The sequence below is a fragment of the Hermetia illucens genome, chromosome 3, assembly GCF_905115235.1.
Source record: "Hermetia illucens chromosome 3, iHerIll2.2.curated.20191125, whole genome shotgun sequence".
NCBI lineage: Eukaryota > Metazoa > Arthropoda > Insecta > Diptera > Stratiomyidae > Hermetia > Hermetia illucens.
Genome location: NC_051851.1, coordinates 15,123,848 through 15,151,149, shown reverse-complemented (window position 1 = coordinate 15,151,149; position 27,302 = coordinate 15,123,848). Strand labels below are relative to the sequence as shown.

Below are 27,302 nucleotides of genomic sequence, written 5' to 3'. Positions count from 1 at the left end.
GCCCCATACCCTTCTTTAGCATTGCCGGATAGATTCCATCCATGCCAGGTGCTTTGAAATATTCAAAGGAAAGTATGGCAGATCTCACCTGTTCATGGGTAACAACCGCTTTCGCAGTGTTCCAGTTCCCCTTGCAGCACTTGCATGTTGAAGGGGTTGCAAGAACCGTCAACTCTCCCCCTGCCATTTCTCTCACCCGTTCTCTCGAGTGGTGTACTTCCAGGAGGGTCTGTACTGAAGTCCAACTTGGCCGACTCATCCCTTTTGAGGACTCTGCACAGCCTTGAAGTCTCTCTTTCGTCTTCCAGTTCCTCGCAGTACGCCCTAAAGGAGTCTCGTTTCGAACACCTGACGAGCCTCTTATATTCACGCTTTTCAAGGTTTCCTTGATGAATAATAAAACTACCGAATGAATCACAATTATCCTAGTTTGGGAACCGTAGAAATATGCTCAGAATCAGTCGTGAGAATTTCAAAAATAGAGAAAAATCTTAACTGACAATTAATCTGCTATACCTAGTTCTACAAGAAACACATGTAAAGCCTTGGCTTCAATTCTTGCCCTTTCAGCGAAGTCATTCGGACCGATAAATAAACACTTTAATACGACAATAGGCATAAACCTGGCATGTGGCATTTTACCTATTTAATACTATAATTTCCGAACGCCGTCGAATATAAAAAAATCACTTGCTCATACAATCTACATAGTGTAGATCTAGATACAATTGATACCAAAAAAATCAATTCTTCGGATCCGACACATGGGATGATTCCCTTAAGTGTACATTTCTAGAAACAAATTTTGCTTCTGTACATTAGAGGAAAGTCGTAATCAAATGTCAATCCGCTAGGCATAGATTGATTTGATAAACAATGAAGGAAATATAGTTTGAGTAATTCTTATTCCCCAATACACAATGTTAAAATTTAAAGATTAAATCCAAGGAAACATAAAAATTCCATTTTAATTCGTTTCTTTCTATCATAATCATATCATTCTCTTTTATGACTGATGATTTAGAGGAATGAACATAATTAAGTCGATTGTTGAAACATTAATTAAAAATTATAGTGAAAAACTTCTTCTTCATTGTATAAAATAAACTGTTTTAGTAGTCAAACTTACCAGATAATTTCCCCGCGTCGTCCTTATCAATTCGGTCTATACCTGTAAAAAATAAAGGTTAATATAGGGATAAACAATAATAGTGAAATACACACCTTTCCGAACTAAACGAAGTACACCACTGAACAACCCCAACCCATTTTTATAAAAATTTACTTTCTCAGTAAAACAAATTTTACATAATCTTCCAGCTTTTATTAGAATACCAGTTAATAATAAATTTTAATTCTAATGTAGAATTAACTTCTACTCACACTCTTAATATATTTCTCGTAAATCACGTTTCATTTTGAATTTTTCGCCGCTGTGATTATGCTCCGTTCGGCGCATTACAGTATCATTCAGTGTATGTATACGTCCATGACATTTACGTGCTGTTGTATATTGGGTACATCGCCAGTAAATCTTCTGTCCAACACTTTTCTCCATTACATAATAATAGCCATTAAAAAATAGTTGCATTTTTCCTTTTTGGCTTGTTCTGAACATCTTGATATCGTGAGCTGGAACAATACAAAATTCCAAGCTGTAATCGGATTATGATTTTGGGTTTTTTCAATACAGAAAAATGTCTGCATGGTAATAAGCCAGGTGTAAATATTTAAACGATTTGAAATTCTTATGAATGATTCCAATTTAGACCATCAGTCCTGAAATAGTCCACAACTGATAAACTTTTCATTCTTTATTTAATTTATATCCAGTTTAACAGAAATCAACTACAAATTTCTTCTCCTTCAATAAATATTTTCGATTCCTATGACCAAATCTGGCTCAACTAAATTTTGATCATTATTAAACTCCTTATATACAGGCTAGCTCAAGGGTCAATTTGACTTACACGGTTTAGCAAGCGTAGCAATACACCATCACCATTATGCTCATGTTGACTATGAGGAAATATTCTATTGTTTTTTTTGAATTTGATAAATTCAAACTTAAACTAAAATGTACAGCACAATTTTTGTTAAGACACAAATATTATAATTCACGTCTATGATTGTTGTTCAAACATTCGAATTACCTGCATACTTCCATTTTCACCAAGAAAACAACCAAATGGAAATGAATTAAACCAATCTTATGATATCTTCCTGTTTAACACAATATTTGTTCCGTTTCAGTTCAGCGTGTACATGCTCTGCTTTATTCACAATGAAACGAGGCGGTGTCTCCTTTAGCATTGTTATTCGGGCTGGACATTTGATTTTTTTCGTTGCCATATAACTACATCGCCACAGGATTTTTTTCTTATTTTCACTCATTATTAAAAAGCGAACCCCATTTGCCATTATAGCCGGACGTCCACGTAAGGATTGCGTATGATACACTTCCATTTCTAGACACGATAAAAATAAGAAAAGAAAAGGAGATGTTAGTGAAAGATTGCTAATAAAATTACCACCTTTAGTTTGTTATTTATAAACTGAATATTGAATTTACACATCAAGGATTTCGTGTTTTCACTCACTAAACTCATTCTTCAATATAATTCAGTTTAATGCCATATAATGTACATATATATATACACTTTAGAATAATACCACACACTATTCTCCACCTTATGGTATACCCGATAACATTAAAAATAATTGACTACAATTCAATATTAGCCTTTTCCCATATTTGCATGTTTATATTTGACAATCAGAATATATCAAATATTCGAAAAAAATTAAGAAAAAAACCTGAAATTCGCTAAACCAGAAGGTATTGAAGATTATCACATAATTTATTCGATGCAAATAATTCATGTATACAAAGTGGCTTTTCCATTGAAATTGGTTCCAATACTAGTAATCAATGTACCAGCACCGTTAAACCTTGCATTGTACTTTGCAAGTTTTAAATGGTAGTTCACGTGTGAAATCTTAAAATTTTGAAGTTTCAGCGCTTTATTTGTTACAAAATATTAAGAATTCATTCACATATTTCAATTTTCGAGCAACAACGATATCCGAACTACAGAATAAAGAAAAAATATTTCGAGAAGATAAGAAATCACGAACAATCTGGCATTATATAACTATAAAAACTCAATTTAATCTCAATAGAATTATGTTTAAATTATAATAATGGAATATCTGTCTTTTTGGAATATTTCATAGCTTCGAGCTTGTATTACGAAATTTTTCACTTTCATTCAATACATTGTGTGCGCTTTTTTCAATCCCACATAACTTACACTAGTATTGCAGTCCACCCAGATAGCATTGATATCCTGGGATTTAATACACTCCATTTCCTCTAATTCTACAAAAGATACTTGCAGAAAAAAAAATTTACTCATTCATTATCTAATTGACTTCTTTTATATCTGATACATGACGATGTTGATGTATTTGTCGAAAATCGGTAGGATCAAATTTATTCATACAGATCAGAACGGGACATCTTAAACGGCGATAGTATTGATGACATCGCCAGAATAAATTTGTTCGATTCTCATTGTTACGAAAGTACTTTAATCCGTTCAGCCATAGTAGCTGGCCACCACGTCTTGATACGGAAAACTGTATTTGAGGCTGGAATCCATGAAATTTTCGGCCTTCACCTAAAATTGAAATAAAATTTTAAGCACGTTGGGAATATGAGGTGTGATGTTAAAATATTTGTTTTGAGTCACAAAATGCTCTGTGGATTATATTTAAATATTACTTTATTAAGATATGTACAAATGAACAAAATAAAAAATCTGAATTGAACAATTTTCATTATTCTTTCCATTATGGAATATATTACATTGCAAATAGCATGTAGCAAAGAATAGAGCATGTTTCTCACTCCATTTCTGACATGCGGCATAGTGCGGCCCTCAGTGGACAAAAATTAAAAATTTATATATTTCATTGGTGGTTTGAAACTACGCAGTTTATTTCAGATAGGATTAACGGTAAATTAATGAATGTTTATATACAATTGAAGAGCGTATTTTTAGGCATATATGAGGAACTGGCAAGATCATTGTCTTGTTCAGTAAGAGCTTTAACCCTATGAGCTGAAATAGGCTCTGTTGGCTACCAACAACCGTGCGCGGATTCCATCATCGTAGCTGTAATCGGTTCTGATTTTCGACCCTTGATAGGAGAAATTATCAATGGTCTCAAAGTTGTAGTCTCCTATCTTTATTCTTCCCGTTTAACCAGTGCGGTTTGATGTTGTTGGTTGGTTGGTTTTCGGTGCTGACGTTACCACCATATATTTTGTCTTGCCTTCATTGATGTGCAGCTCCAGATCTCGTGCTAATGCAGATCGGGCAGGCGAATCTGGATGAAGGCAGTTTGTACGTCTCGGGTCGTTCTTCCCATGATGTCGATATCGCCGGCATAGGCCAGTAGTTGAGTGGACTTAAAGAGGATCGTACCTCTTGCATTTACCACAGCATCACGGATCACTTTCTTGAGGGTCATCCACAACCTGACGGTCATGGTATCGCTCACAGATTTCGTCGTTATGTAGGCTTCGGAGTCGTCCATCCTCATGTAGGAGGCCAAAAATTCTTCGGGGGATTCTTCTCTCGAACGCGGCCAAGAGTTCGAAATTTTCCTTGCTAAGAACCCAAGTCTCCGAGGAATACATGAGGACTGGTAAGATCATTATCTTGTACAGTAAGAGCTTTGACCCTATGGTGAGGCGTTTTGAGCGGAACTGTTTTTGTAAGTTGAAATAAGCTCTGTTGGCTGCCAACCACCGAACGCGATTTCGTCATCATAAATGTCATTGGTTATGATTTTCGACCTTAGAAACGTCCTCAAAGTTGTAGTCTCTTATCTTTATTGTTCTCGTTTGACCAGCGCGATTTTAGGTTATTGGTTGTTTGGTCTTTGATGCTGACCTTGTCACCATATATTTCGTCTTGCCTTCATTGATGTACAGTCCAACATCTCATGCCGCCTGCTCGATCTGGATGAAGGCAGTTTGTAAGTCTCGGGTTGTTATTTCCATGATGTCAATATCACCAGCATAGGCCAGTAGTTGGGTGGACTTAAAGAATATCATACCTTTTGCATTTACCTCAGCATCACAGATCACTTTCTCGAGGGCCAGGTTAAAGAGGACGCATGATAGGGCATCCCCTTGTCGGAGCTCGTTGTTGATGTCGAATGGTCTTGAAAGTTATTCTGCTGCTTTTATCTGGCCTCGCACATTGATCAGGATCGGCCTAGTCAGTCTTATCAATTTCGTCGTGATACCGAATTCTCTCATGGCCGTGTACAGTTTTATGGTATCATAGGCGGCTTTAAAGTCGATGAACAGATGGTGCAACTGATGTCCATATTCCAACAGTTTTTCTATCGCTTGCCGCACAGAGAAAATCTGATCTGTTGCTGATTTGCCTGGAGTGAAGCCTCTTTGGTATGCGCCAATGATGTTCTGGGCGTATGAGACTATTCGGCCTAGTAAGATAGCGGAGAATATCTTATAGATGGTACTCAACAACGTGATACCTCTATAATTGCTGCACTGTGTGATATTTTCCTTTTTATGTATGAGGCAGATAATGACTCTTTGCCAGTCGTCAGGCATTGATTCGCTGTCCCAGTTGATGAACCACTTGGTGTAACTGGTCGCCTCCATATTTAACCAATTCGGCTGTAATTCCATCGGCTACTGGCGACTTATGATGTTTAAGTCGATAAATTGCACGGACTGTTTCTCCTATACTTGGTGGTGGCAGTATTTGTCCGTCGTCTTCCGTTAGCGGGACCTCCAACTCACCGATGTTCTGGTTGTTCAGTAGCTTATTAAAGTACTCAACCCATCGCTTCAATATGCCCATTCTGTCGGAAATCAGATTTCCCTCTTTATCTCGGCAGGATGAACCTCGAGGTGTGTAAGGCTTCATCCTGCTGACTTATTGGTAAAACTTGCACAGCTGGTGCGGTTGCTTTCTGTACTTTTCGAGTTCACAGACCTGTTGGTTCTCCCAGGCTTCCTTTTTTGATCTGTGAAGTCGCTTCTCCGCTCAACGGAGTTCGTGATAAGTCTTCGCGCGTGGACGCGTTCTTTGAGAATGCAGCATTCTTCCATTCCGTTGCTAGCTTACATTCATGGTCAAACCAGCCGTTCCGACTCTTTTTGCGGCTGGGGATCGGTCGTCAAAAATTCAGTTTTGTTTAGATTCGATCGCAGGCCGTGTTGCATGAGGCGATCATTCCATTCTTGGAGAAGTTGCTCGAGATTATTTTTGCTATCAGATGCTAGGAAAACATCATCTGCATAAAGCAATGTATAGGGCGCTGGGGGCTATTATTAACTTTATTTGAAGGGATATCGGTATGGAAGGCTTTTCGGAGCCCAGCCACCATATAGTGGCAGCCTCTTGATTTTTTTCAGGTTTTCTGTTTGGGCAGTTCCTGAGAATGGTCCCGTTAGATAAATGATCACTTTCGACCCCCGAACTCCCCGCCTTTCCAACAAGTGTCAAAACTAAGCTAGCTTTTTTTCAAACCCAAGCACTGATGAAGACGGCAAATAGTCGACGAAATATGCATATTTACGGATAATAAAAGGATTTAGTAAAGGAGAAAATGGTTTTGAATTTTTATCGATCACACTTTTCTATTCATTCTACAATAGATGAGCGACAAATATTATTACTAGTACGATTAGATCGAGACAAAACCCTATTTTCAAAGGAATTCCTCAGGTACACTATCAAAAGTTTCGTTCACCTGTGCGATCCCCATGATCATCGCACTTATGTTGAATACCCTCTGCAAATTCTCAACCGAATCGAAGGATGTGTTCGTGTATTTCCAAAAGGCCGTACTAACGGTGACAAGAACTGGCTATCACTGTCTATTTGCCTTAAGCCCCAGGGCAACGTCGAAATTTACGCAATGCTGGAAGTGAATATTGTAACGTTGAAGGGAGTTCGCCAAACCGCCTCACTAACGTAGCAGTTCAGCCTGATGTTTTCTTCCGATTCAATGTTGAATCCCTGGGATAACTACCTTCTGCCAGATGGAGGACTCAAAATTGTTTCCATGCTTCGCTTCCACTTGAGTGAAAGGATCGACCGACGAGTTTTGAGGATTCTGTATCAACCAACGTGGGATCATATTACAGAAATGTTGGAGACAGGATCCCATAATTGTGATCTGAAGCTTGTTGTTGGAGGAAGAACGTTTTATGCCCACAAAGCTGTTTTAAACTACAATTCAACTTTTGGAGGCATATTGAAGGACAACTGTAAACGAGGATTGGTTGACTTGCCTTTTATGCGACCTAGCATTTTCGAGGAGATGCTGGGTGATTGTTATATGAGGTCGGATCGCTTTTGTCAGTGTTGCTTTTTGTATCTCCCGAAGGAGGGTTATGATTGTTGTAAGCTTTTTAAAACTAGTCGCTTGTTGTATAGATTGGCCAGTACAAGATTTGTTGATGCATTTAATTTGGAATAATGATTTGGCGAATAAAGAGTGTAAAATTAAGAAACTTGTTTTTGGCTTTAGGTCCCTAGTTGCGGTGGAAAATCTTCACTTTCTAGCACCGTCTTATCGCTTGCATATTCCTTATCCAGCTCTGTCCCCTTTCAATCCCTTTAGTCCCTTACGATTTCATAAATTATAGTTTTGGAACGCAATGCGAACTGTACATTAAAAGCTCGAAGGGAACAGTAACTCAATCTTTTCGTAAAACATCTGCAAATTAGTAATAAACTATACCAAGTGCTGCAAGTTGAGGGATCAACCAGGGCACTGCAGGATAGACTGACAGGGAATGTAACTCTCTGAGGCCTCTCTGTTTCGGAGAGTGAACTGTCTCTCCTCTAGAGCGAAGTGTGACTTTTCAGGGGCCTCTCTTCTACCAAGACCGTTAGTGAGTATTAACAAAACACAATCCAGGATGTCATGCGAACCGTGCCCATTGGATAGTTGGCAGTCGGGGATAACTGACTGTATTCGAACGGAACCTCACTGATACCGGGCCGCCTAAGTGAGTAAGTTAAACCTTACCTTGCTACGGGTGACACACAAACTGGTTAATCAGGCGGAGACACATCTCCGAAATACTGAGAGCCAGGTGATTACATCCAAGAAGGGAGAAGTTGGGACGTGAAGCAGTGTATCCAATGTTAATATTGGAATACTGCGTCGACAACAACCAACGAAGGCCTGAAACCAGAAGAGGTCCTTAAGAAGGTTCTGGATAGACCTAAGCCATTTTTACCAGTGGTCAAAGGGTAGTATAGGTCCCAGGGCGAAACGTGGATTGGTACCCACGATGGAACATGGGAAATGCTGCTGAACCAACATCAACAGCTCTACTACCAAACCCTATCTCCACCTCCACGTGGTGACCACTGGGAGCTCTTTTTCAACGAAAATCTGCAGACGGAGAAGGATGAAGGCGAGTCTCGCGCGCCTAAAAACGGGACAAATTGAACCAACTTGTCCTCCAGGTTGGGGGGAAAACAACTTGTTACGAAGCCACAACAGGAGCCTCGAACTGGACGGATTACACAACGATGACCCCGGCAACGACAACGGAATACCGATTTGCGCATTTTCTCATGGAACGTGCACTCCCTGTACAGAGATGAAGCTGCTGAGCACCCTACGCTTGCGAGGCAAATTTAGAAATATAAGCCTCATTAGCGCGCACGTGTTACAGAGTTGGAGAAGGATACGAGACAGTTGAGCGGACCCTCGAAGCCTGTCCCAAGTATGATATCAAAATCATACTTGGAGATTTCAACAGTCAAGTAGGGAGGGAGCCCGTATTTAGGCGATACTTTGGCTCCCATTGCTTACATCAAAATACAAATGATAAGGAAGGAACAATTAATATCTGCGAGCCGCTTCGGTCACGCTGCTCCCAGGGCAGAGGTGAGGCAGCATCTGATGATTTGCCTCTGCCTTGGTAAGAAACCGTAAAGCCGTCATCGCCTGGCATTTTTTTAAAGTTTAGGTGCTAAGCCCTAAACGAGGGGTCCGTGGACCAAAAAAAGAGGGAGTAAGTTGCTCCCCATTTGGTCCGGTTCGACATTGTTGATACGGACTTAGCACAGCATTGACTTAATCTAAAAATATTGAATAAACAAATATACATTAATGAATAAAAAATAATTTAATACTTACATGTTACCCATTAGTCGCCTCTTACGACAAGCTGGGCTACTGTGGATGTATTCTTTAAACGCTTCGAGAAAAAGCGCCCCCATCCACAGGGGAAGGCTCTCATGTTCCCGGTATTAATCGAACAATCACTTTTCAATTGCAGAAGAAAACATTGAAGGCTTGAAAACTGTCAAATTCACACAATACATGCAAAAATATTTTATATAATTCTTATTCTCTGATACTGCCTTACAATATCAATTAACATAATATTACTTAGTAACTTATTGTAACACTGGTTTGCTGAAATCATTTTCAACATCAGATTTTCATTATATAAAATATTTGATTGGGAATTTCCTCAATGGAGCAAATTATTTCTTGTTTATCTCTCAACATTTTATAAATTCTTTTCTTTGAAATGTACACCACAGTATATGATTCTCATTCAAACTGTATTTATTTAGTATTTACTTTTGATTTTATGTACCGAACTGATCATCGGCATTTACCATAGTTTTTGTGTTATGTTTTTGAAAAATGATGGTATCAATCGATGGGGTCAACCTTGATTTTCTTTTCGGCAATGTCATTGCTCGTATTATGCCTATGCTGATGGCATAAGCGCAGATTAAAAGAAGTCTCATCATAAATTGCAATTGCCGGACATTTCTCCTTGTAATAATTACTGCATTTCCAATATTGTCGTGAACCACGTTTCTTATTACGAAAAAATCGAAAGCCATTCACTACTAGAAGTTTACCGCCATTCTTCTTTGAATCAATAAAATCGATTTGAAAACCTGCAAGAAGAAGAATATACAATGAACATAACATAAAATTAGGACGAAGATAGAACCTACGTAATCAAATAAAAGAAATAACTGGATTCGATTCTAATTCTAAGGAGTTTTCAATTTATTGGCAAATACAATTCAAATTTTTAACAATTATATCAACTTAAATTCGTTTTTAATGCTTGTAAAGATATTATTGGAAAGAATTGATCTGAAGAAAGTTTATCTACTTACTCAATGGCATTTTAATCTACACGAAATTCACTGACTTTCTTGTGTATGATTCTATACAATTCAAAATAATACATTTTTGAGGTACTCAGATAAATTTTCACTAAAAAATTATATTCGTTTCATGAGAAATTCTTTCGACTTATATCAAAGATTTATCTATCTACTTTTTATTCTATTCATTCTAGGCTAACTGACATACAAAACTTGTCTTCATATGAATGTACAAAATTCGGAATAAATTCAAAATACAAATTCATCAATCCCACTTCATTGAATAATTTGAAATATTGTACTTTACTGTTCATCGGCTGATGGCATGAGTCTTCTGTCGGTCTCATGATTATGAACATTTTTCAAAACGCACATCGTGGGATCAAACAAATTCGTAATGGCACGCGATCGGCAGCCCGCATGCCATTTTGTACATTTCCAATAGACACTAGCACCATAGATATTATTTTTTATATAACGATGTCCGAGATAATAGAGAAGTTTGTTGCCTCGTGCCGAGTGCAAGTACTTTATGTTACCCCAATCCTCCGACGAACGCAACAACTCATGGCACTTTTCTTTTTCAATTTTATTTGCTTGCAATGATGTTGATTTCATTTTCGTTTCACTTCCGTCCGGTTCAATTTTAAAAATCAAATCAAATGCGCCTAAAATATTCACGAAAAAAGAAAGAAAATCAGGCAAAATTTAATTAAACAAGTTTCATGTAAAACTAATACAATTAAGGGAATAGATAATACAGGATTAGGGCTTTTGTAATTTATTATCTTAAATACATGATAAATATACAAAAAAAAATTAATTTAAATTCGGCTAACTTTAAAATATCCATCATTCAAGGCAGTTCTTGGTGGCAAATGTATGGGATGATTGTGTTCAGTGGTTCGAAGGATAATGCGCTCAACGCCTTGTTCATCTGTCCGGGAGACAACTCGAGCTTTACAACCGGTTCGATCCTAAGAAGAGAAAAACTAATTTACAACACACCTTTGAATAAATTTCATATAGTTCTTATGGCTGCGATTAAAAACAAAATGTACGAAACAACAACAAAATTCATCATCAATAATTATTTTTGAAAAATGTTTCCACGGTGAATGGCATTCCACTGCTCCCTGGTTAGTGAAATCGTGGGGCAGCAGAGTTAACAACATTCGGAATGTGGACTCAAATTGCATTCCCTGGTCGGTGATGATCACTGCGGGAACACCAAAGCGAGGGATCCACTCGCAACAATGGGCTTCGGCACAAGATTGCGCCGTAATGTCCTTCAGAGGTATTGCTTCAGGCCACCCCGTAGACCTTCCAATGGTTGTGAGGTTTCAGGTATTGTAACCGTGCGAGTCTCGCAAAGGGCCTACGATGTCGAGGTGTAAGGTGTGGTTTCTTACATGCCTGGCGACCTTATATTTCTGGCATGCGATGCACTCTCTGGCCCAGGAGTTGATGCCCTTATTCATGGAGGGCCAGAAGTATTTTGCTGCGCCTGCTGAAAGACAATCTCCACCGCCTTAAAACTACACCTCCCACCCGTACCTGCCTGCGCTCCCAAGGAGCTGGACAGATGCTGTCCGGAAGCCGCTGCAGGCTCCATATGAAGGCCCGTACCGTGTTCTCGAGCGGGAAGATCATTCTCCTTGTCCAGGCTGAAGCCCGTTTTTGCACCAAATCAACGTTGCGTTCGCTTCGCCGAATGATGGTAGACGCAGTTCCGAGTTCAGTCGCTGAAATCCCTAGGTTTCATCTGAGGGCGGAGTGATGTAGCCTCCTTGTTCAGTGCTAGTACCTAGGAATTAGGTTTTACCGTCAAGTCTTTTCCAATACTTTACCAATTTCCAGACCAACTCTGGAACATATTAGGTACAACTCGTATGGATGGACACGTTTGAAAACTCCTTTTGTATTAAAAAGTAGAGCAATGAAATAAGCTTTTTCTACCAAAAAACTACCAATAGAGCGCTTAAAATGCACCTTAAGGTACGATCCCATCTACACTATCAGACGGGACGCAGCCGCAAATTGTAGCGGCTGTCAAAGTATCTTTATATGGTTCTGTAGGCAGCAATACACACCTGAGCGACACGACACGCGACACGGCAAAATATTCTTTGCCAAACACTCAGCAGTGCAGTTTGTGGCCACGTCGCGTTGCGTAGCGTAGATGGGGTCTTACCTTAATGAATTCAGTTGGCTACTACGATTTTTCAGTTTTCGTTTATGTCCAATTGTTAAAATGTCAAAATATGCAAATGGCTGCCGCGCTAGTCTCGCGTCGCGGCAGTTGTGCTGAATGTAATGTCGCGTCGGGTTGCACCTTAAAGAGAATTTTTCAAATGTTTCAAAGCTCAACTCGCCCTTTCTCAATGTGTTATTAACTGCCACCTCCGTTTTCTAATCAACACATCCATCGACACCTAGCCCGCGCACTCGCGAAGTGTTTCATTTCTTATTGTGGCACGGCAGAATATCCCGATGATGACGCATACATGAGTTGACGAAAGCGATCACTGTCCATATACTACTCTTGTATAGCAACACACAGAGAACATTGCCGCAGAACTGCCTAAAATCTGCCCGTTAATGCCTAAATGAAGAGTGCAAAGACCAATCAGGCTGGAAAATTTGATTTTGGTAGTGCTTATTTTCAATCCGAATCCCATTTCCTTTTCTTCCTAATCCAGAGTATCTCAATAAGAGAGCAAAGGGTCAAAAATTATCCTCTGAAATTTTACCTCAAAGTAACCCATGACATTTCCTACCGTCATATGTTGCTTTGATATTAACTATTAGTTTTTCTGGAATGCCGCTCCTGGATAAAGCATTCCAGATGTTCTTCCTGTTGACAATGTCGTCCCTAAATCGATAAGGGGTGGGAATTTAAACTCCACACATTACAGATGACGGCGTACGCTAAACTGCTCGTCGTTTACTTTTTCACGGTGATCAAGCTCGAATCATCAACAGAGCTCTCAGATCCTTACGTTCATCAATTCACGTTCGCGTTTCTGCAATCAGCCAGACCATGTGGCATGGCCAACAACATCTTTTAAACCACAGCAAAAAAAAAACGCTTTGCAATGCGACTAAGTGCTCTTAAAAGTTTCTATCGAATTGTTCATAGTTTGTGCCCTTTGCCTAACGAAAAAATCTTCCTATTAGTCATCGATAGTCGAATCCTTATAAGTTTGGTGAATCGCCGATCTGTTTACCTGCGAACGGGAGCAGTAACGACACGCAAGCGAAGATAATCAACCATAAAATGATGGTCCCTTTCAAAGCCAGTGTTAACACCCCATTTGCTACGCATAATCAGAAGAAAACTACTAAATTTACTGCTGATTACGATACCGTCGATTTGATTAGATGTTTGTTGCCGTCAGTTGAGATCCAACTGACCTTGTGACAGACCCTATTCTCAGTGTGTCAGTGTGTCACTTATGACGACGAAGGAGGAAATGGTAAAAATTTAAAACTTTGATATTGCGAACACAACACTGTACCTTACCGTCGCATGCCCCAGCAAAATGTTCTCAAAGCCCACCTTGCCATTCAGATAACCCATTATCATCAGAATCTCACCTTTAGGAAGCCTCTCCTGAACTGCGTGTGGTTTCTCGTAGAAAGCATCCTTGTTCACTTCATCGGAGCAGTTATCCCTTTGGGAAATACCGTTCCCCGTACTCGAATAAAGCAATCAGACCCGAACCTGTAAGGGGCTCATCTGAAGTTACTCTTGTAACGAAGTCTCATCGGAGGTTATCTGGTACATGGGAACCGAGATTGCCCTCTGAGGCAACTTGTGGCAGTTGCATGGAGGTTGTGGTTGCTCCCATATCACGGGCAAAGCTCCTTGTGAACTTAAGTATGGATTTATGCTATACAACTCGGAGGCCGCACTCCTTAAATGCGGCAAAGGTGTTAAATAGGCCTCGCGTCCACTAGTAACGATACTGAGCATCCACTTAGTATAAACCAGTACCACTCTGCTAGTTACAGCAGGGCTCTCATTATGATCTCCAAATCAATCCGAGTCCGAAGAGGACCATCGGATGCTTTCCCGGCAGGTACTTACGTAAAACTACCAAGCCTTTTACAATCGCAATCATGTCAGAAACCGGTTCTCAGATCATAAGAGTGCGCCAGTAGTCGTCCGACACCGGATTCGCATCTGCTACCGTTTAGCTTGTCAGTACACGGTACTTTCGATAGCAAGACAATTTCAAAATTTGCAAGTTAAATCAGATTTTATGACAAGCAGAGAATATTTTGAGTGTATTTTTAAGCCCCAGCATAATGGGGCGCAGGCTCCTCTACATCTAAGTACCCATCTACTGAAGTGTCTTGTCGACACGCGATTGCATGCCTATTTGTCAGTTTGGATCGCGAAAATGTGTACAGCGGCATATACAAAAGCGGCTCAAACGCTACTGTGGCGGAACGAGCCACTTTTGTGTCGAACGCACGCAATTGCTAAACTTAGTGAACTCGAAGAGTCCGAAAGATGTGCATATTGCCGTTTTGAAAATGTTTTCAGGATCTATAGGGATTTGATGGTATGCCTTGGCTAATCCAAGGTCAAAAACTTGCGATAGATCATGGATGAGTGAAATGGGGTATCGGTCTGGAATCGTCTGGGCATTTAGATTTCTGTAGTCGCAACAAGGTCTGCATTCGGCATTGCGTTTAGGGATCATGTGAAGTGGTGAAGACCTCAAGTGTCTGAAGGTCTGCAGAAATCCTACATAAGAAGTTCTTCGAGCTCTTTTCCCGCAACTGCGAGGTTTTCCGGTGATGAAGGACGCACCTTAGAAAAGATTGGGGAGCCAATAGTGTTGATGTGGTGCTGAACATCATACTTAACGGGCCCAGAGAGACTACACTCGATAGTGCAGTATTTTAAAAGAAGTACGCGAATACGTGGTTCGGCAAAGTCTTCAAAAACGATAGAAAAAGTGCTAGATGTGCAGGATGAGATTCTTCCTAATGACCTAAGGGAAGTTGTGGGTGGGGTCAATGACGGATTTATTGTGTGGGTCCACTACCAATCCATAGCGGCACAAGAAGTCTGCGCCTAAGACGGGAGGGGTGATGTCCGCGGCAAGAAAATAATCGATAAAATCCAAAGACTCATGTCTACCTACCCGTTATACGTGCGGTTCGACGAGGAATTTGCTGTCGCAAGTTTTAACGATTGCGGTGATAAATTATGATTCCGAGATACGGGAAAAACTGAGACTGCAGCGCCTGTATTGATCATGTAGTTGCGCCAGCCCAAGGACACAGTGCGAAAGCTGAAGCCACCACTCGCCAACCACGCGAAAAACGTGGCCGACGTGCCCAGAGATCTCGACTACGCCACGCATGTCCTGACGTGGGCCCGCTTCAGCCACCTTACGAGTTCCCCTTCGAAGTCCTCGAGTGAGGCTCACAACTTTCTAGCCTCAACTTCAGAGGCACGATCAAGATGGTCTCATTAGCCCGGCTAAAGTTTTTCTTCCAAGAAAGACGCTCAGCCAGGAAGAGATACGTGCGATACTTCCGTTACGCCTTGCGGCAACTAATCCGAGGGAGTCATGCAACTAGTTCCTCGCTGAAACCCACTTTGACTTCGGGTGGAGATGGAGTGGTGTTGTGGAGCGAGCAACTTACGTATTAAACAATTTTTGACAGCGCAAGTTGTTCCTTTGTAGCCTAACATGTTCATTGTAACAACATACAGAATAGTACACAGTATTTCATTCGTCATTGGTATTTTCGACAAGTTTGTTCTATATAAACTGATATGAGTGCTCAACGTATTCTTTCAAGCAGAAGAATGGGTTAGTTTGTTATGTTCAAATTTTTTTCAATTATTCATAGCTTCATTAATACCCAAGTATTTTCTAGTGAGGTGATATCTTGCAAGTAACATACCCAGTTCGTTCTACTGAAACCATTCTCCCCTTTCCATCGTATCTCATTATTCGCATCATAGTTTTCTTAAAAAAACACAAACTCGATTACTTCTGCCATGCAACTTTTCAGCAGACTTCAGCAAACCAAATTTTTATAATTAAGTATCAAATCCGCGTTCAACTTGTTGAAATGAATCAATTTGCCAAATTGTCAGGTTAAGAAACTTCAACTAGCCAGACCCTATACATCAGGCTCATTGTATTGCTGTCTCTATTACCTCCTATCCGCGACGTTCGGAAGTTTTTGTGAACCTCCGAATATCTCGCAAAGTACAAGAACCCTCAGCAGATTCAGCAAGTAATATCGACATCTAGTCATTTGCCTCCACTCTACTCCCAGAGGTGAGATAGCCCCTGAGGAACTGTATCTGCCCTGGACTAAATCGCTATTTCTTTTTTTCTAGAAAATGTTCACCAGTTTAGAATTGAAGAAACACTTTCATCTCATCAATCCCAACTGATCTAATTTGATTGCGAATCCTAGTTTATTGTGCTGTACTTGCCCGCCGCGCATAAATGGTGGCGATTTGGTGAGAAGGAAGAAGAAACGGTCTCACTCATACGATTGCCAACCATTACGAATGTGGAAGAATCATGGAACCAAATGAAAGACACGATCCACAAAGCGGCCTCTGCAACCCTCGGGGTCACCAAGCCGGGTAAGCGGTACATCAACCGAGATACTTGGCTTTGGAATGATGATGTTGAAATGAAGGTCCGTGAAAAGAAACGCCTCTACCACAAATTTCTCGACGATAAAACACCTGCTAATTGGCAAATTTATAAGAATGCCAACCGGGAAGCAAAGAAAGCGGTCGCTGTCACCCGAACGAACCATTTCAAAAATCTTTACGATAAACTGGACACTCGGGATGGCGAGACAGATCTGTATCGACTTGCTAAAAGCCGTGATGAACGCACACAGGATATCGAACACTTCTGTTGTGTTAATGACAAGAACGGTACTTTGCTTACCAACCGTCAAGCCGCAACGGATAGATGGCGAGAATACTTCGAGCAGATTTCAACTGAAGAATTTGCTCATCCTCCACTTCCATAATCATTGCCGACATTTGGAGCAGTTCCACCAGTCAGCGCAACTGAAGTCGAGGAGGCAATAAAACAAATGTAATCGGGGAAAGCAACAGGACCTGACGACATCGCATCTGAACTCTGGAAAGCGAAGAGCTGGGACCCAACACTGTGGCTCAGTGAATTCTTTAACCGGGTTATTCAGGAAGGAAGAACACCATCTGACTGGCAAGAAAGTACCACTGTTCCAATATGGAAAAAGAAAGGTAGCCCAGCAGAATGTTCAAATTACCGTCCGATCCATTCTTGACAACCGTATTCGCGAAATCGTTGAAATAACCGTGAATCAAGCCGGATTTGTCAAGAACTGCGGAACTACTGACGCAATACACGCTGCGCGATTACTCATGGAGAAACACCGTGAGAAGCATCGCCCTCTTTACATTGCATTTCTGGATCTAGAGAAAGCGTTTGACCGTGTACCACACGAACTCATCTGGTAGTCTTTTTGACAACACTTCGTGCCAGAAGAACTCGTGCGCTGGATTCAATTGCTCTACCACGATCCGAAAAGTAAAGTTCGAAGTATAGCGGGTGTATCAAAACCGCTTCGTGTCTCTGTTGGTGTTCATCAAGGAAGTGCCCTCTCACCACTCCTCTTTCTCCTTGCTATGGACACCGTCACACGGGATATCCAACGTCCAGTGCCCTACACACTGCTTTATGCAGATGATGTTTTCCTAGCATCTGATAGCAAAAATGATCTCGAGCAACTTGTTCAAAAATGGAATGATCGCCTCATGCAACACGGTCTCAGATTGAATCTAAACAAAACTGAATTTTTGACGACCGATCGCCATGAGACAGGCACAATCACTGTCAGCGGCAGTGATCTGCCCAGAACTGAGCGATTTAAATACTTCGGGTCAACGCTATCAGCCAATGGAGAACTGCCTTATGAAATTGCTTCACGCATTAACGCAACCTGGATGAAATGGCGTTCCACAACTGGTGTCCTTTGTGATCGACGTATCAACGAACGTCTCAAATCGAAAATTTACCTCAATGTCGTCCGTCCAGTCGCTCTCTATGGTTCTGAGTGTTGGCCGACCATAAAAGACAATGAACGGCATCTTGCGGTAATGGAGACGAAGATGCTACGTTGGACTAGTGGCGTGACACGTTTAGATCACATCCAAAATGAGGATATCCGCGATCGTTATGGGGTTGCACCGATCATGAAAAAGTTGCGAGAGAGGCGTCTTAGATGGTATGGTCACGCAATTCGTGCAAACGAGAATTCACTTGCCAAGATTGGTTTGAACATCGAAGTCGATGGTAAACGACCAAAAGGCAGTCCTAAGCAACGGTGGCTTGATACGCTGGGTGGGGATTTGAAAGCCTCGAGATTGCACCCAGATCAGGCATTCGATAGAGCCAAATGGCGAAGCCGATCACGACGAGCCGACCCCGCTTATGAACGGGACAAAGGCTGAAGAAAAAGAAGAAGAATGCTTAATGGTGCAAAATCATCTCAAAATAAGTTATATAAGTAAATAAAATGCAGCTCCAAAACTCTTGAATAAAGCGGCACTTACCTTACGTGCACATATCCAATATGTTCTAAATTTCGATTTACGATTTTTCACAAAATTGAATCCTTGATGTGTTAACAGTGTACAGCCTCGTTGTCCTTTTGTAAAGCAGGCGACTTCTAAAAATACATTATATTAGTGAAATCCTAATTTAGCATAATATTGAAATGTTAATTACCGAAATTTTGTAAACATAATGACACTTAAATGATTTTCTTCTCTTCATATTAGATCATTCCAAATTTTCTACTTCCTTATTCAATAACACAAGCAATTTATTTATTGTCCTTATATAACATATACAATATAATGATTTATTTATTTGCTTCTCCAAAGTTCACGGAACTTTAGGTAATTCTGTAACACGAGTTCTTGATTTTCGTTTCATATATATTGGATGATTATGCTCGAATGAACTAAGTACGATTTTTTGAACACCATCGATAATATTTGTAACAACACGGGCTCGGCATTTGGTACTACCCTGTAAGAGTAGGAAAATATTCATATTTTCAGTAAATAGGTTTTCTGAATAATCAAATTTCGAAAGTACTTTTTTATGCAATTTTATGTTCATTCGTGTCACCCTAGAATGAACTGACATATCAAGAAAAATTGCATAAAAGGGGGCTTCCCCAAGTTTTATTTGGGTTCTTAATCTTATTTTGTAACGATAGTAATGGAAACACAATTAATGAATTCAATACCAATCAACAGATGCTAGAGACAACAGTTAGTTCGATTGATTCCATATCCAAATATGAAACAAGAGTGTATAAATCAAATTAATTCGATTTAATTAAGTTATTGGTATTGCAAATGTAATTGTTACGTTACAGAGACTTACACTGACCTTTTTAGCACAAATCCAATATGTTTTATAGCCGCTACGACGATTTTTCACGAAGCTATACCCATTCAAAACTAGAAGGGTACACCCTCTTTGACCTAAGCAAAATGATACTTCATTGTGAATGATTTTGTCCTGTTCATCGTCATTAACTGAAAATAAAAAGAAAAATGCATTCAAGTAAATGTAAGGTGACGCCAATGAAGAGTTCTATCAGAATATGAATGTCCTAAGTACAAACAAAGTATACCATAATGAACATGAAGACATTTTTATTAACACTCGATTTTCGAACATGATGCTTCACGGCTTTCCTTGACACCGATGATGTTTCACCCCTAGACTGGACAACGAGTCTGGAATTCGTAAGCGCTAACCACTCTCATTTGAGTAAAAGGAATGTATAAGTCTCGATGGAAGGTGAAAGATCAAAGAGAAAAAGAGAATTGCTCGAAAACCCGGAAGAAACCTCCGATTAGATGCGACAACCCAGAGTGAACCTAAAACGATACTAACAAAAGTTTGGAAATGGAGCATATTTAGGTTTGAATATATTCAAATGAAAATTTCACTAAACATCAAAACATATGCAATAGATTGCCGCATTTGTGCAAATGTTCAGCTAAAATTTTATGCACCATGAACTTGTTCACTTCTAATTGGTCACTCATCCTTACCTTCAAACGAAGATTTAGCCTCGCAAGATTCATCTTCCACTAATTCTCAGTCATACAAAAATGATTTCTGCCAATAAAAAACTTGGGCCTCTTGTAGAAAATATTCCCGATGGGCCTGCTTCAACTTTCCAAAGATAACACTCCTAGATTCCTCCCAAGTTTAACACAAAATTTAATGATGCTTCTGCTTCCCTCAAGACTTTCCAAGAGACTCGTACCCTTCTTCCACTATTCTGCGCCATCGTTCTCCTGTAGGAAACCAAAATTTGATAGTTCTAGGTCAGTCAGCCAACCTATTTTCTCAATATATAAACTATCCACCGTCGCTCCCACCTTCTGATTAGCACTCCCACGGATACGGGGGTAGCATAGGGATCCATCCTAGGGCCGGATCTCTGGAACGCTATCTATGATAGTCTACTTAAACTCGTCATGTCAGAAAAGTCGCGCCTGGTCGGCTATTGATGGGACAGGTAAGCGGATGGATGACTACTCATGGTTTCAACCTTGCACTGGAAAAAAACCGAAGTAGTCATCCTGACTAAAAAGAGAATTCCGATCCTGCGTCTCATATCGTTCGGCGAGTCGACAATCGAATCAAAACCAGCGGTAAAGTATCTCGGGTTGACTCTTGACTCAAAGATGAGCTTTTTTGAGCAAATTAAAGAAGCAGCGAACAAGACTGCAGCTGTAGCTTCGTCAGTCTGTCCTGCTCTACGGCGTAAAGGTACGAGCTGGCGTTCTTGGTAAACGTCTCGCGCAAGTACAGAGACGGGGAACTTGCAGGTGACGCCTGCGTACCGCACTGTCTCTGAACCGGCCGTGATGATGATCGCGGCAGTGATCCTCGTTGCCCTTCTTGCTAAGGAGCGTCAAGCCATATACAAGCGCAAGGGAGATGAGCCAAGGGAGGTTGTTGCTCGTGAAGAACAGCAACGCATTCTAGACGAGTGGCAGCTCTCTTGGCAAAATGAAACTAGAGGCAGATGGACTGCGCGGCTCATCGGCAACTTAGGTACGTAGCTGAATCAGAAGCATGGTGAGACTGACTATTTCCTTACCCAATTTTAAAGTGGGCGTGGAGTTTTTTAGTCTTACTTGCACAAGATTGAAAAGGCACGATCTTCGGATTGTGTGTTTTGCAATAGAGTTGTGGACGATGCCCATCATATTTTTTTTTCTTGAGAAAGGAGGGATGTGATTCGTCAGCAGCTCTATTTAAACGCAGGGGATCTCTCTCCAGACAACATTGTCGAGGAATGCTGGCAAATGGAGTCGTGCTGCCCATTACTTTCGAGTCCTTCTCATTACTAAGAAGATACAGCTTGACCGGTGGAGGACCCGGATGGTTGTTGCTTCCTTGAACTGACAGTTCACTTCCCGTTGGTGAAAAGAATTCCCTAATTTGAAGGCTCCGCAAGGCAGGAGATTTCGAGGACTAGCCCGAAGTAATGTGACAAACGGTTCCAGGCTAGCTCTCTGACGATGGGGAGGTGTTTAGTTGGTAGTCCGACGGCGTACCGAACCGGGAGTCCAACATTATGTGCGTAAATGCATTCACCTACATTACCCCCCCCCCTCCCCTGCGTATTTGTTTCATAAAAACATTTAAGTGGACATTTGTCCCGTTAGTACGTAGCACGTATTGTATATTCTTATATTAGGTGAGATTATCCACTTTGAATTTGCACAGGAGCAATAATTTTGACTTATTATAACTTTGTTAATAATAGTGAAATTTCCACCAAACTTGATGCTCTATGTTATAGCCTACATTCATGATTCTAGGATGAACTTAAGGGGGGCTTTGCAATCAATCACTAAAAACTATATTATTATTAACTTTATTTGAAGAGATTTCACTATGGAAGGTATTTCGGTGCTTAGGCACCATATAGTGGCAGCCTCTTGAATTTTTTTTTCAGATTTCCCGATTGGGTAGTTTCTGAGAATGGATCCATGGAAGAAACGGCCAATTCCGGCCCACCGCACTTCCCACCTTTCAAATAAATGTCAAAACTAAGACCGGCTTCGGAAAGTACTAACCGAGATCTTTCATTTAATACTCACATGACTATATTTAGTGAAAAAAGGCAAACATTGAATCGATTAAAAACGAAGAATTTCGCCTGCCATATACCCATACACCAATGGGTAGGGCTGATAACCCTACATGGAAAACAACTTGTTACGAAGCCACAATAGGAGCCTCGGACTGGACGGATTACACAACGACGAACCTGGCAACGACAAAGGAACAACGATTTGCGCATTTTCTCATGGAACGTGCGCTCCCTGTACAGAGATGAAGCTGCTAACTAGTTAGCCGATACCCTGTCCCTAATATAAGGCTGATGTAACAGCGTTACAGGAGATGCGTTGGACAGAGACCGGTTTCCTAGAGAAGAGTCGCTACACCATATATTATAGTGGCCATCTAGTAAACCATGTGCTCGGAGTAGGTTTCTTAGTCAGCCAAAAATAAAACCTGCTGTTATCGGCTTTGAAAACATAAGCGAACGGCTATGTACTCTGCGCTTGCGAGGCAAGTTTAGAAATATAAGCCTCATCAACGTTCACGTCCCTACAGAGGAGACTGCAGAGTCGGAGAAGGATACCTTCTACGAGGCAGTAGAACGAACCCTCGAAGCCTGTGCCAGATATGATATCAAAATTATACGTGGGGATTTTAATAGCCAAGTAGGGAAGGAGCCCATATTCAAGCAATACGTTGGCTCCCATAGCTTACATAAAAATACAAATGATAACGGATTGCGGATTACTCAATTAGCAGTGTCACATGGAATGATTGTTGGGAGTACCTGGTTTACGCGGAAAGCGGTCCACAAACATACATGGGCCTCACCAGACGGGACCACTTTCAACCAAATTGACCACATGTTCATCGAACGCCGCCACCTCTCAGCCTTGATGAATGTCAGAACATATAGGGGGACCAATATAGACTCGGATCACTATCTCGTTGGCATGGTGCTCCGAGCTCGAATAACAACACCACCCAGAATCCCCTCTGACAATCATGTGAGAGTTAACACTGAAGCCATCCACAACACAGCCTTCCGCGACACCTATAAGAGGGAAATGGATGCCACAATAACCGCAGTCAACAGAGGACGTGGAGATGAAGCATCAACAAATAATCTTCACAACCACCTGAAGAACGTTATCATTGATAAGGCCACAAAGATACTTGGCCCCAGCCGCAAAAAGGAGTTGGAACGCCTGGTTTCACGATGAAAGTAAGCTAGCAACAGAACAGAAGAATGCCGCATACCGAGTAATGTTGCATTCTCAAAGAATGCGGGCACGAGCAGAGACTTATCACGGACTCCGTCGAGCGGAAAAGCGACTTCACAGACGGAAAAAGGAAGCCTGGGAGAACCAACAAGTCTGTGAACTCCAAAAGTACAAAAGTACCGCACCAGGCGCGCAAGTTTTACCAATAAGGCAGCAGCCAGCAAGTCAGCGCCTTATACACCTCGATTCTCATGCTGCCGAGACAAAAAGGGAAATCTGATTTCCGACAGAATGGGCTTATTGGAGCGATGGGTTCAGTACTTTGATGAGTAACTGAACAACCAGAACATCGACGAGTTGGAGGTGCTGCCAATTGATGACGACGGACAAATACTGCCACCACAGGAGAAACAGTCCATGCAATTCATCGGCTTAAAAATCATAAGTCGCCAGGAGCCGATAGAATTACAGCCGAATTTGTTAAATATGGAGGGGACCAGTTACACCAAGTGGTGCATCAACTTGTGCTCAAAATATGAGACAGCGAATCAATGCCTGACGATTGGCAACGAGGCATTATCTGTCTCATACATAAAAAAGGGGATGTCACGCAATACAGCAATTATACAGGTATTACGTTGCTGAGTGCCATCTATAAGATATTCTCCGCTATCTTGCTAGGCCGGATAGCCCCATACTCCCACAACATCATTGGCTCATACCAAAGAGGCTTCACTCCAGGCAAATTAGCAACAGATCAGATTTTCTCTGTACAGCAAGCCATTGGAAAACTGTGGGAATATGGACATCAGTTGCACCATCTATTCATCGACTTTAAAGCCGCCTATTATAGCATAGCCAGGATAAAACTGTACACGACCATGAGAGAATTCAGTATCCCGACGAAATTGATAAGACTGACTAGGCTGACCCTGACCAATGTGCGAGGCCAGATAAAAGCACCAAAATCACCCTCAAGACCATTCGACATCAACAACGGTCTAGGACAAGGGGATGCATTATCATGCGTCCTCTTTAACGTGGCCCTCGAGAAAGTGATCCGTGATGCTGAGGTAAATGCAAGAAGTACGATCCTCTTCAAGTCCACCCAACTACTGTCCTATGCTGACGATATCGACATCATGGAAAGAACCAGCCGAGACGTACAAACTGCTTTCATCCAGATCGAGCAGGCAGAGATTGGCGCGAGATCTTGGGCTGCACATCAAGGAAGGCAAGACAAAGTGTATGGTGGCAACGTCAGCACTGACAACTAACCAACCAACAACATCAAGCCGCATTGGTCAAACGGGAAGAATAAAGATAGGAGAATATAACTTTGAGACCCTTGATAATTTCTCCTATCTAGGGTCGAAAATCACAACCGATAACAGTTACAATGATGATATCCGCGCATGGTTGTTGTCAGCCAACAGAGCCTATTTCAGCGTACAAAAACTGTTTCACTCGAAACGTCTCACCATAGGGTCAATCAAAGCTCTTACTGTACAAGACAATGATCTTCATGTATTCCTCGGAGACTTGGGTTCTTAGCAAGAAAAATCAATCAACTCTTGGCCGCATTCGAGGGAAGAATCCTTCGAAAAATTTTTGGCCCCTACATGAGGACGGACGATTCCGTAACCTACATAACGACGAAATCTATGAGCGATACCATGACCGTCAGGTTGTGGATAAAATCCGATTCAATAGGTTACCGGTGGGCGGGTCACTTAATCCGTATGGATGAGCATGATCCAGCCCGGAAAGTCTGTAAGGGCAATATCTATGGTAGAAAAAGAAGACGATGCAGACCCTGCCTGAGATGAAGCGATGGCTTAGGTCAGGACGCCAGACAGCTTTTAAGGATATCGAATTAGTGGACCTCGGCGCAAAACCGGGATGTCTGGAGTTATTAGGGCAGGCCTAGAACGGATAATAAAATTCTTAAAAATATGTGGAAAAGACTAGAGATGCCCCCTTAAGAAGAAAAATTGTTTATACAGTTTAAGATACAAATAAAAACATAAAAAAATTAAAATGATTGAATTTTATCGTCTTATGACAAAAATTCCCCTGCGTTCACATGAGAATAGCCCCTTAAGTCTTCCAGTTAAGTAATCTTAAATAAAGCAAATCTAATTTGCCCAAACACCAGTAAAAATGTCCGCAAATTATTGATTTATTTTCAGACATTTGTATTTTATCATACTTAAATGAGATTGATACTCACCCCAACCTCTAGCCTAGATTCCTTACTTCAACCCGAACATCATCCTGAAAACAGAGAAAGTGTTAGAAAATTATATAAACTAATGTAGAAAACGTACCTTTCACTAGTGAATTCAGTCACCGTCCATAGATTTCAATTGTCAAGCTGCTCTTAGAGGTGTATATCAAAAATCTGCTGAAAATACCTTATTTTCTGGATATATGAAACTAAAACAATGTCAGTAAATTTATTTTCTTTATTATCTTCAAAACAAACTGGATAAACAAAAAATGGTCATCACAATCGCATAGCTTTATGCCAAAGTTCAAAGCAACTTCCAATACACAATGCCGGTTTTCCAGGGCATTCTTTACATCGATACGATGTCTCTTTTCGTTTACGATTCTTATAGCAATATTTACAACGAAGGAAATGGCTCTGCCGTTTTCTTTGTTTAAAATTTGATTTAGGAGCAGGTATCTTTTCAGCAAAGTGTTGATGCATTCCAACTTCCAGTAGAGATGGCAATATTTCATTGTTCGACTCCATTGGTTGGGGAAAGGGAACTTGCCATGAATCGACCAAACCTAAAACATAAACAATAATTCAATATGTGATATTCGGAAAATATGTTTTAAGGATACATGTATGGGAATGAATCGTCTTACTTCATTTTTGGCTGGAGAGCAACTATACACACATTTGACTGAATTGGACTAAGTTTTGTCATCGGAAATGATGGAGCTGTTGTCTCTATCCCAATCACACTGCTCCATGATTTATATACTCATTTGCTGGTCTGTGCTTTTATAGTCACAAGCGTTGAGTTGGAAATTAAAATTTGGAAATAAAGGGACCATTTGATTTGCTTTTTCTAATTTGTCGGCTTCTACTTTATTACACTCGAAACTATGTTTCATTGAACGCAAAATAACGCAAATCAATTGTTTTCATCAATTACAAAAAGGTGCTTTCATATCATTTCAATTATCTTTAGTTATTCAGTATTGCTGAAAATTTCAATAACACAAATATATTAAGAAATCTAAAAAATACTATTTTAAACGTAAGACGTAAACATATTTTACAATCTATTGATACATTTTACAGTTTATAAAATTCTCTGTGAATATCAAATGTACATTTTAAAATGGCTCATGATTATGATAGCCACATTTCACTATAACATCTTGTCGACCGCCATCATCAATCGTAACAGCACGCGCTTTACATTTATGTAGACCGGCACGTGCACACGACCAGTACGTTTTCTGACCTGATGATTTATTTCGCGTAAAACTATAATCACCTACTTTTAGCTTACGACTACCTCTGAAGCCGGTCACGTAAGAAAAAAAGCCTGAAATTAGAAAATTTCAAAAAATAGTTGGTATTAATATATAATTTGCCAAGCAGGGTGCTAACAAATACTAATGGGAGAAGAATTTGATGTCGTATTGTATTAGGTTGTTGCACATGAAATGGC

The 27,302-nt window shown here is 40.7% G+C and overlaps 1 protein-coding gene across 19 annotated transcripts in view; it reads right to left on the bottom strand.

Annotated features, from left to right (window-relative positions):
- The window catches only part of LOC119650904 (modifier of mdg4), a 301,775-nt gene that overhangs the window by 52,789 nt on the left and 221,684 nt on the right, over window positions 1-27,302 (bottom strand). For 4 of the 19 annotated variants that reach the window (XM_038054120.1, XM_038054124.1, XM_038054128.1 and 1 more), the window contains exon 5: window positions 1,130-1,171. The exons of 5 other annotated variants lie outside the window; for them this stretch is intronic. In XM_038054120.1, coding sequence (XP_037910048.1) covers window positions 1,130-1,171 — 42 coding nt within the window. Of the gene's footprint in view, window positions 1-1,129; window positions 1,172-1,383; window positions 1,633-2,039; window positions 2,469-2,842; window positions 3,684-9,399; window positions 9,999-10,092; window positions 10,886-11,056; window positions 11,195-18,822; window positions 18,939-18,997; window positions 19,304-19,672; window positions 19,822-26,098; window positions 26,404-26,484; window positions 27,177-27,302 lie in introns of those variants that run through there. 10 more of the 19 variants (XM_038054116.1, XR_005249385.1, XM_038054114.1 and 7 more) reach the window with 10 other exon arrangements.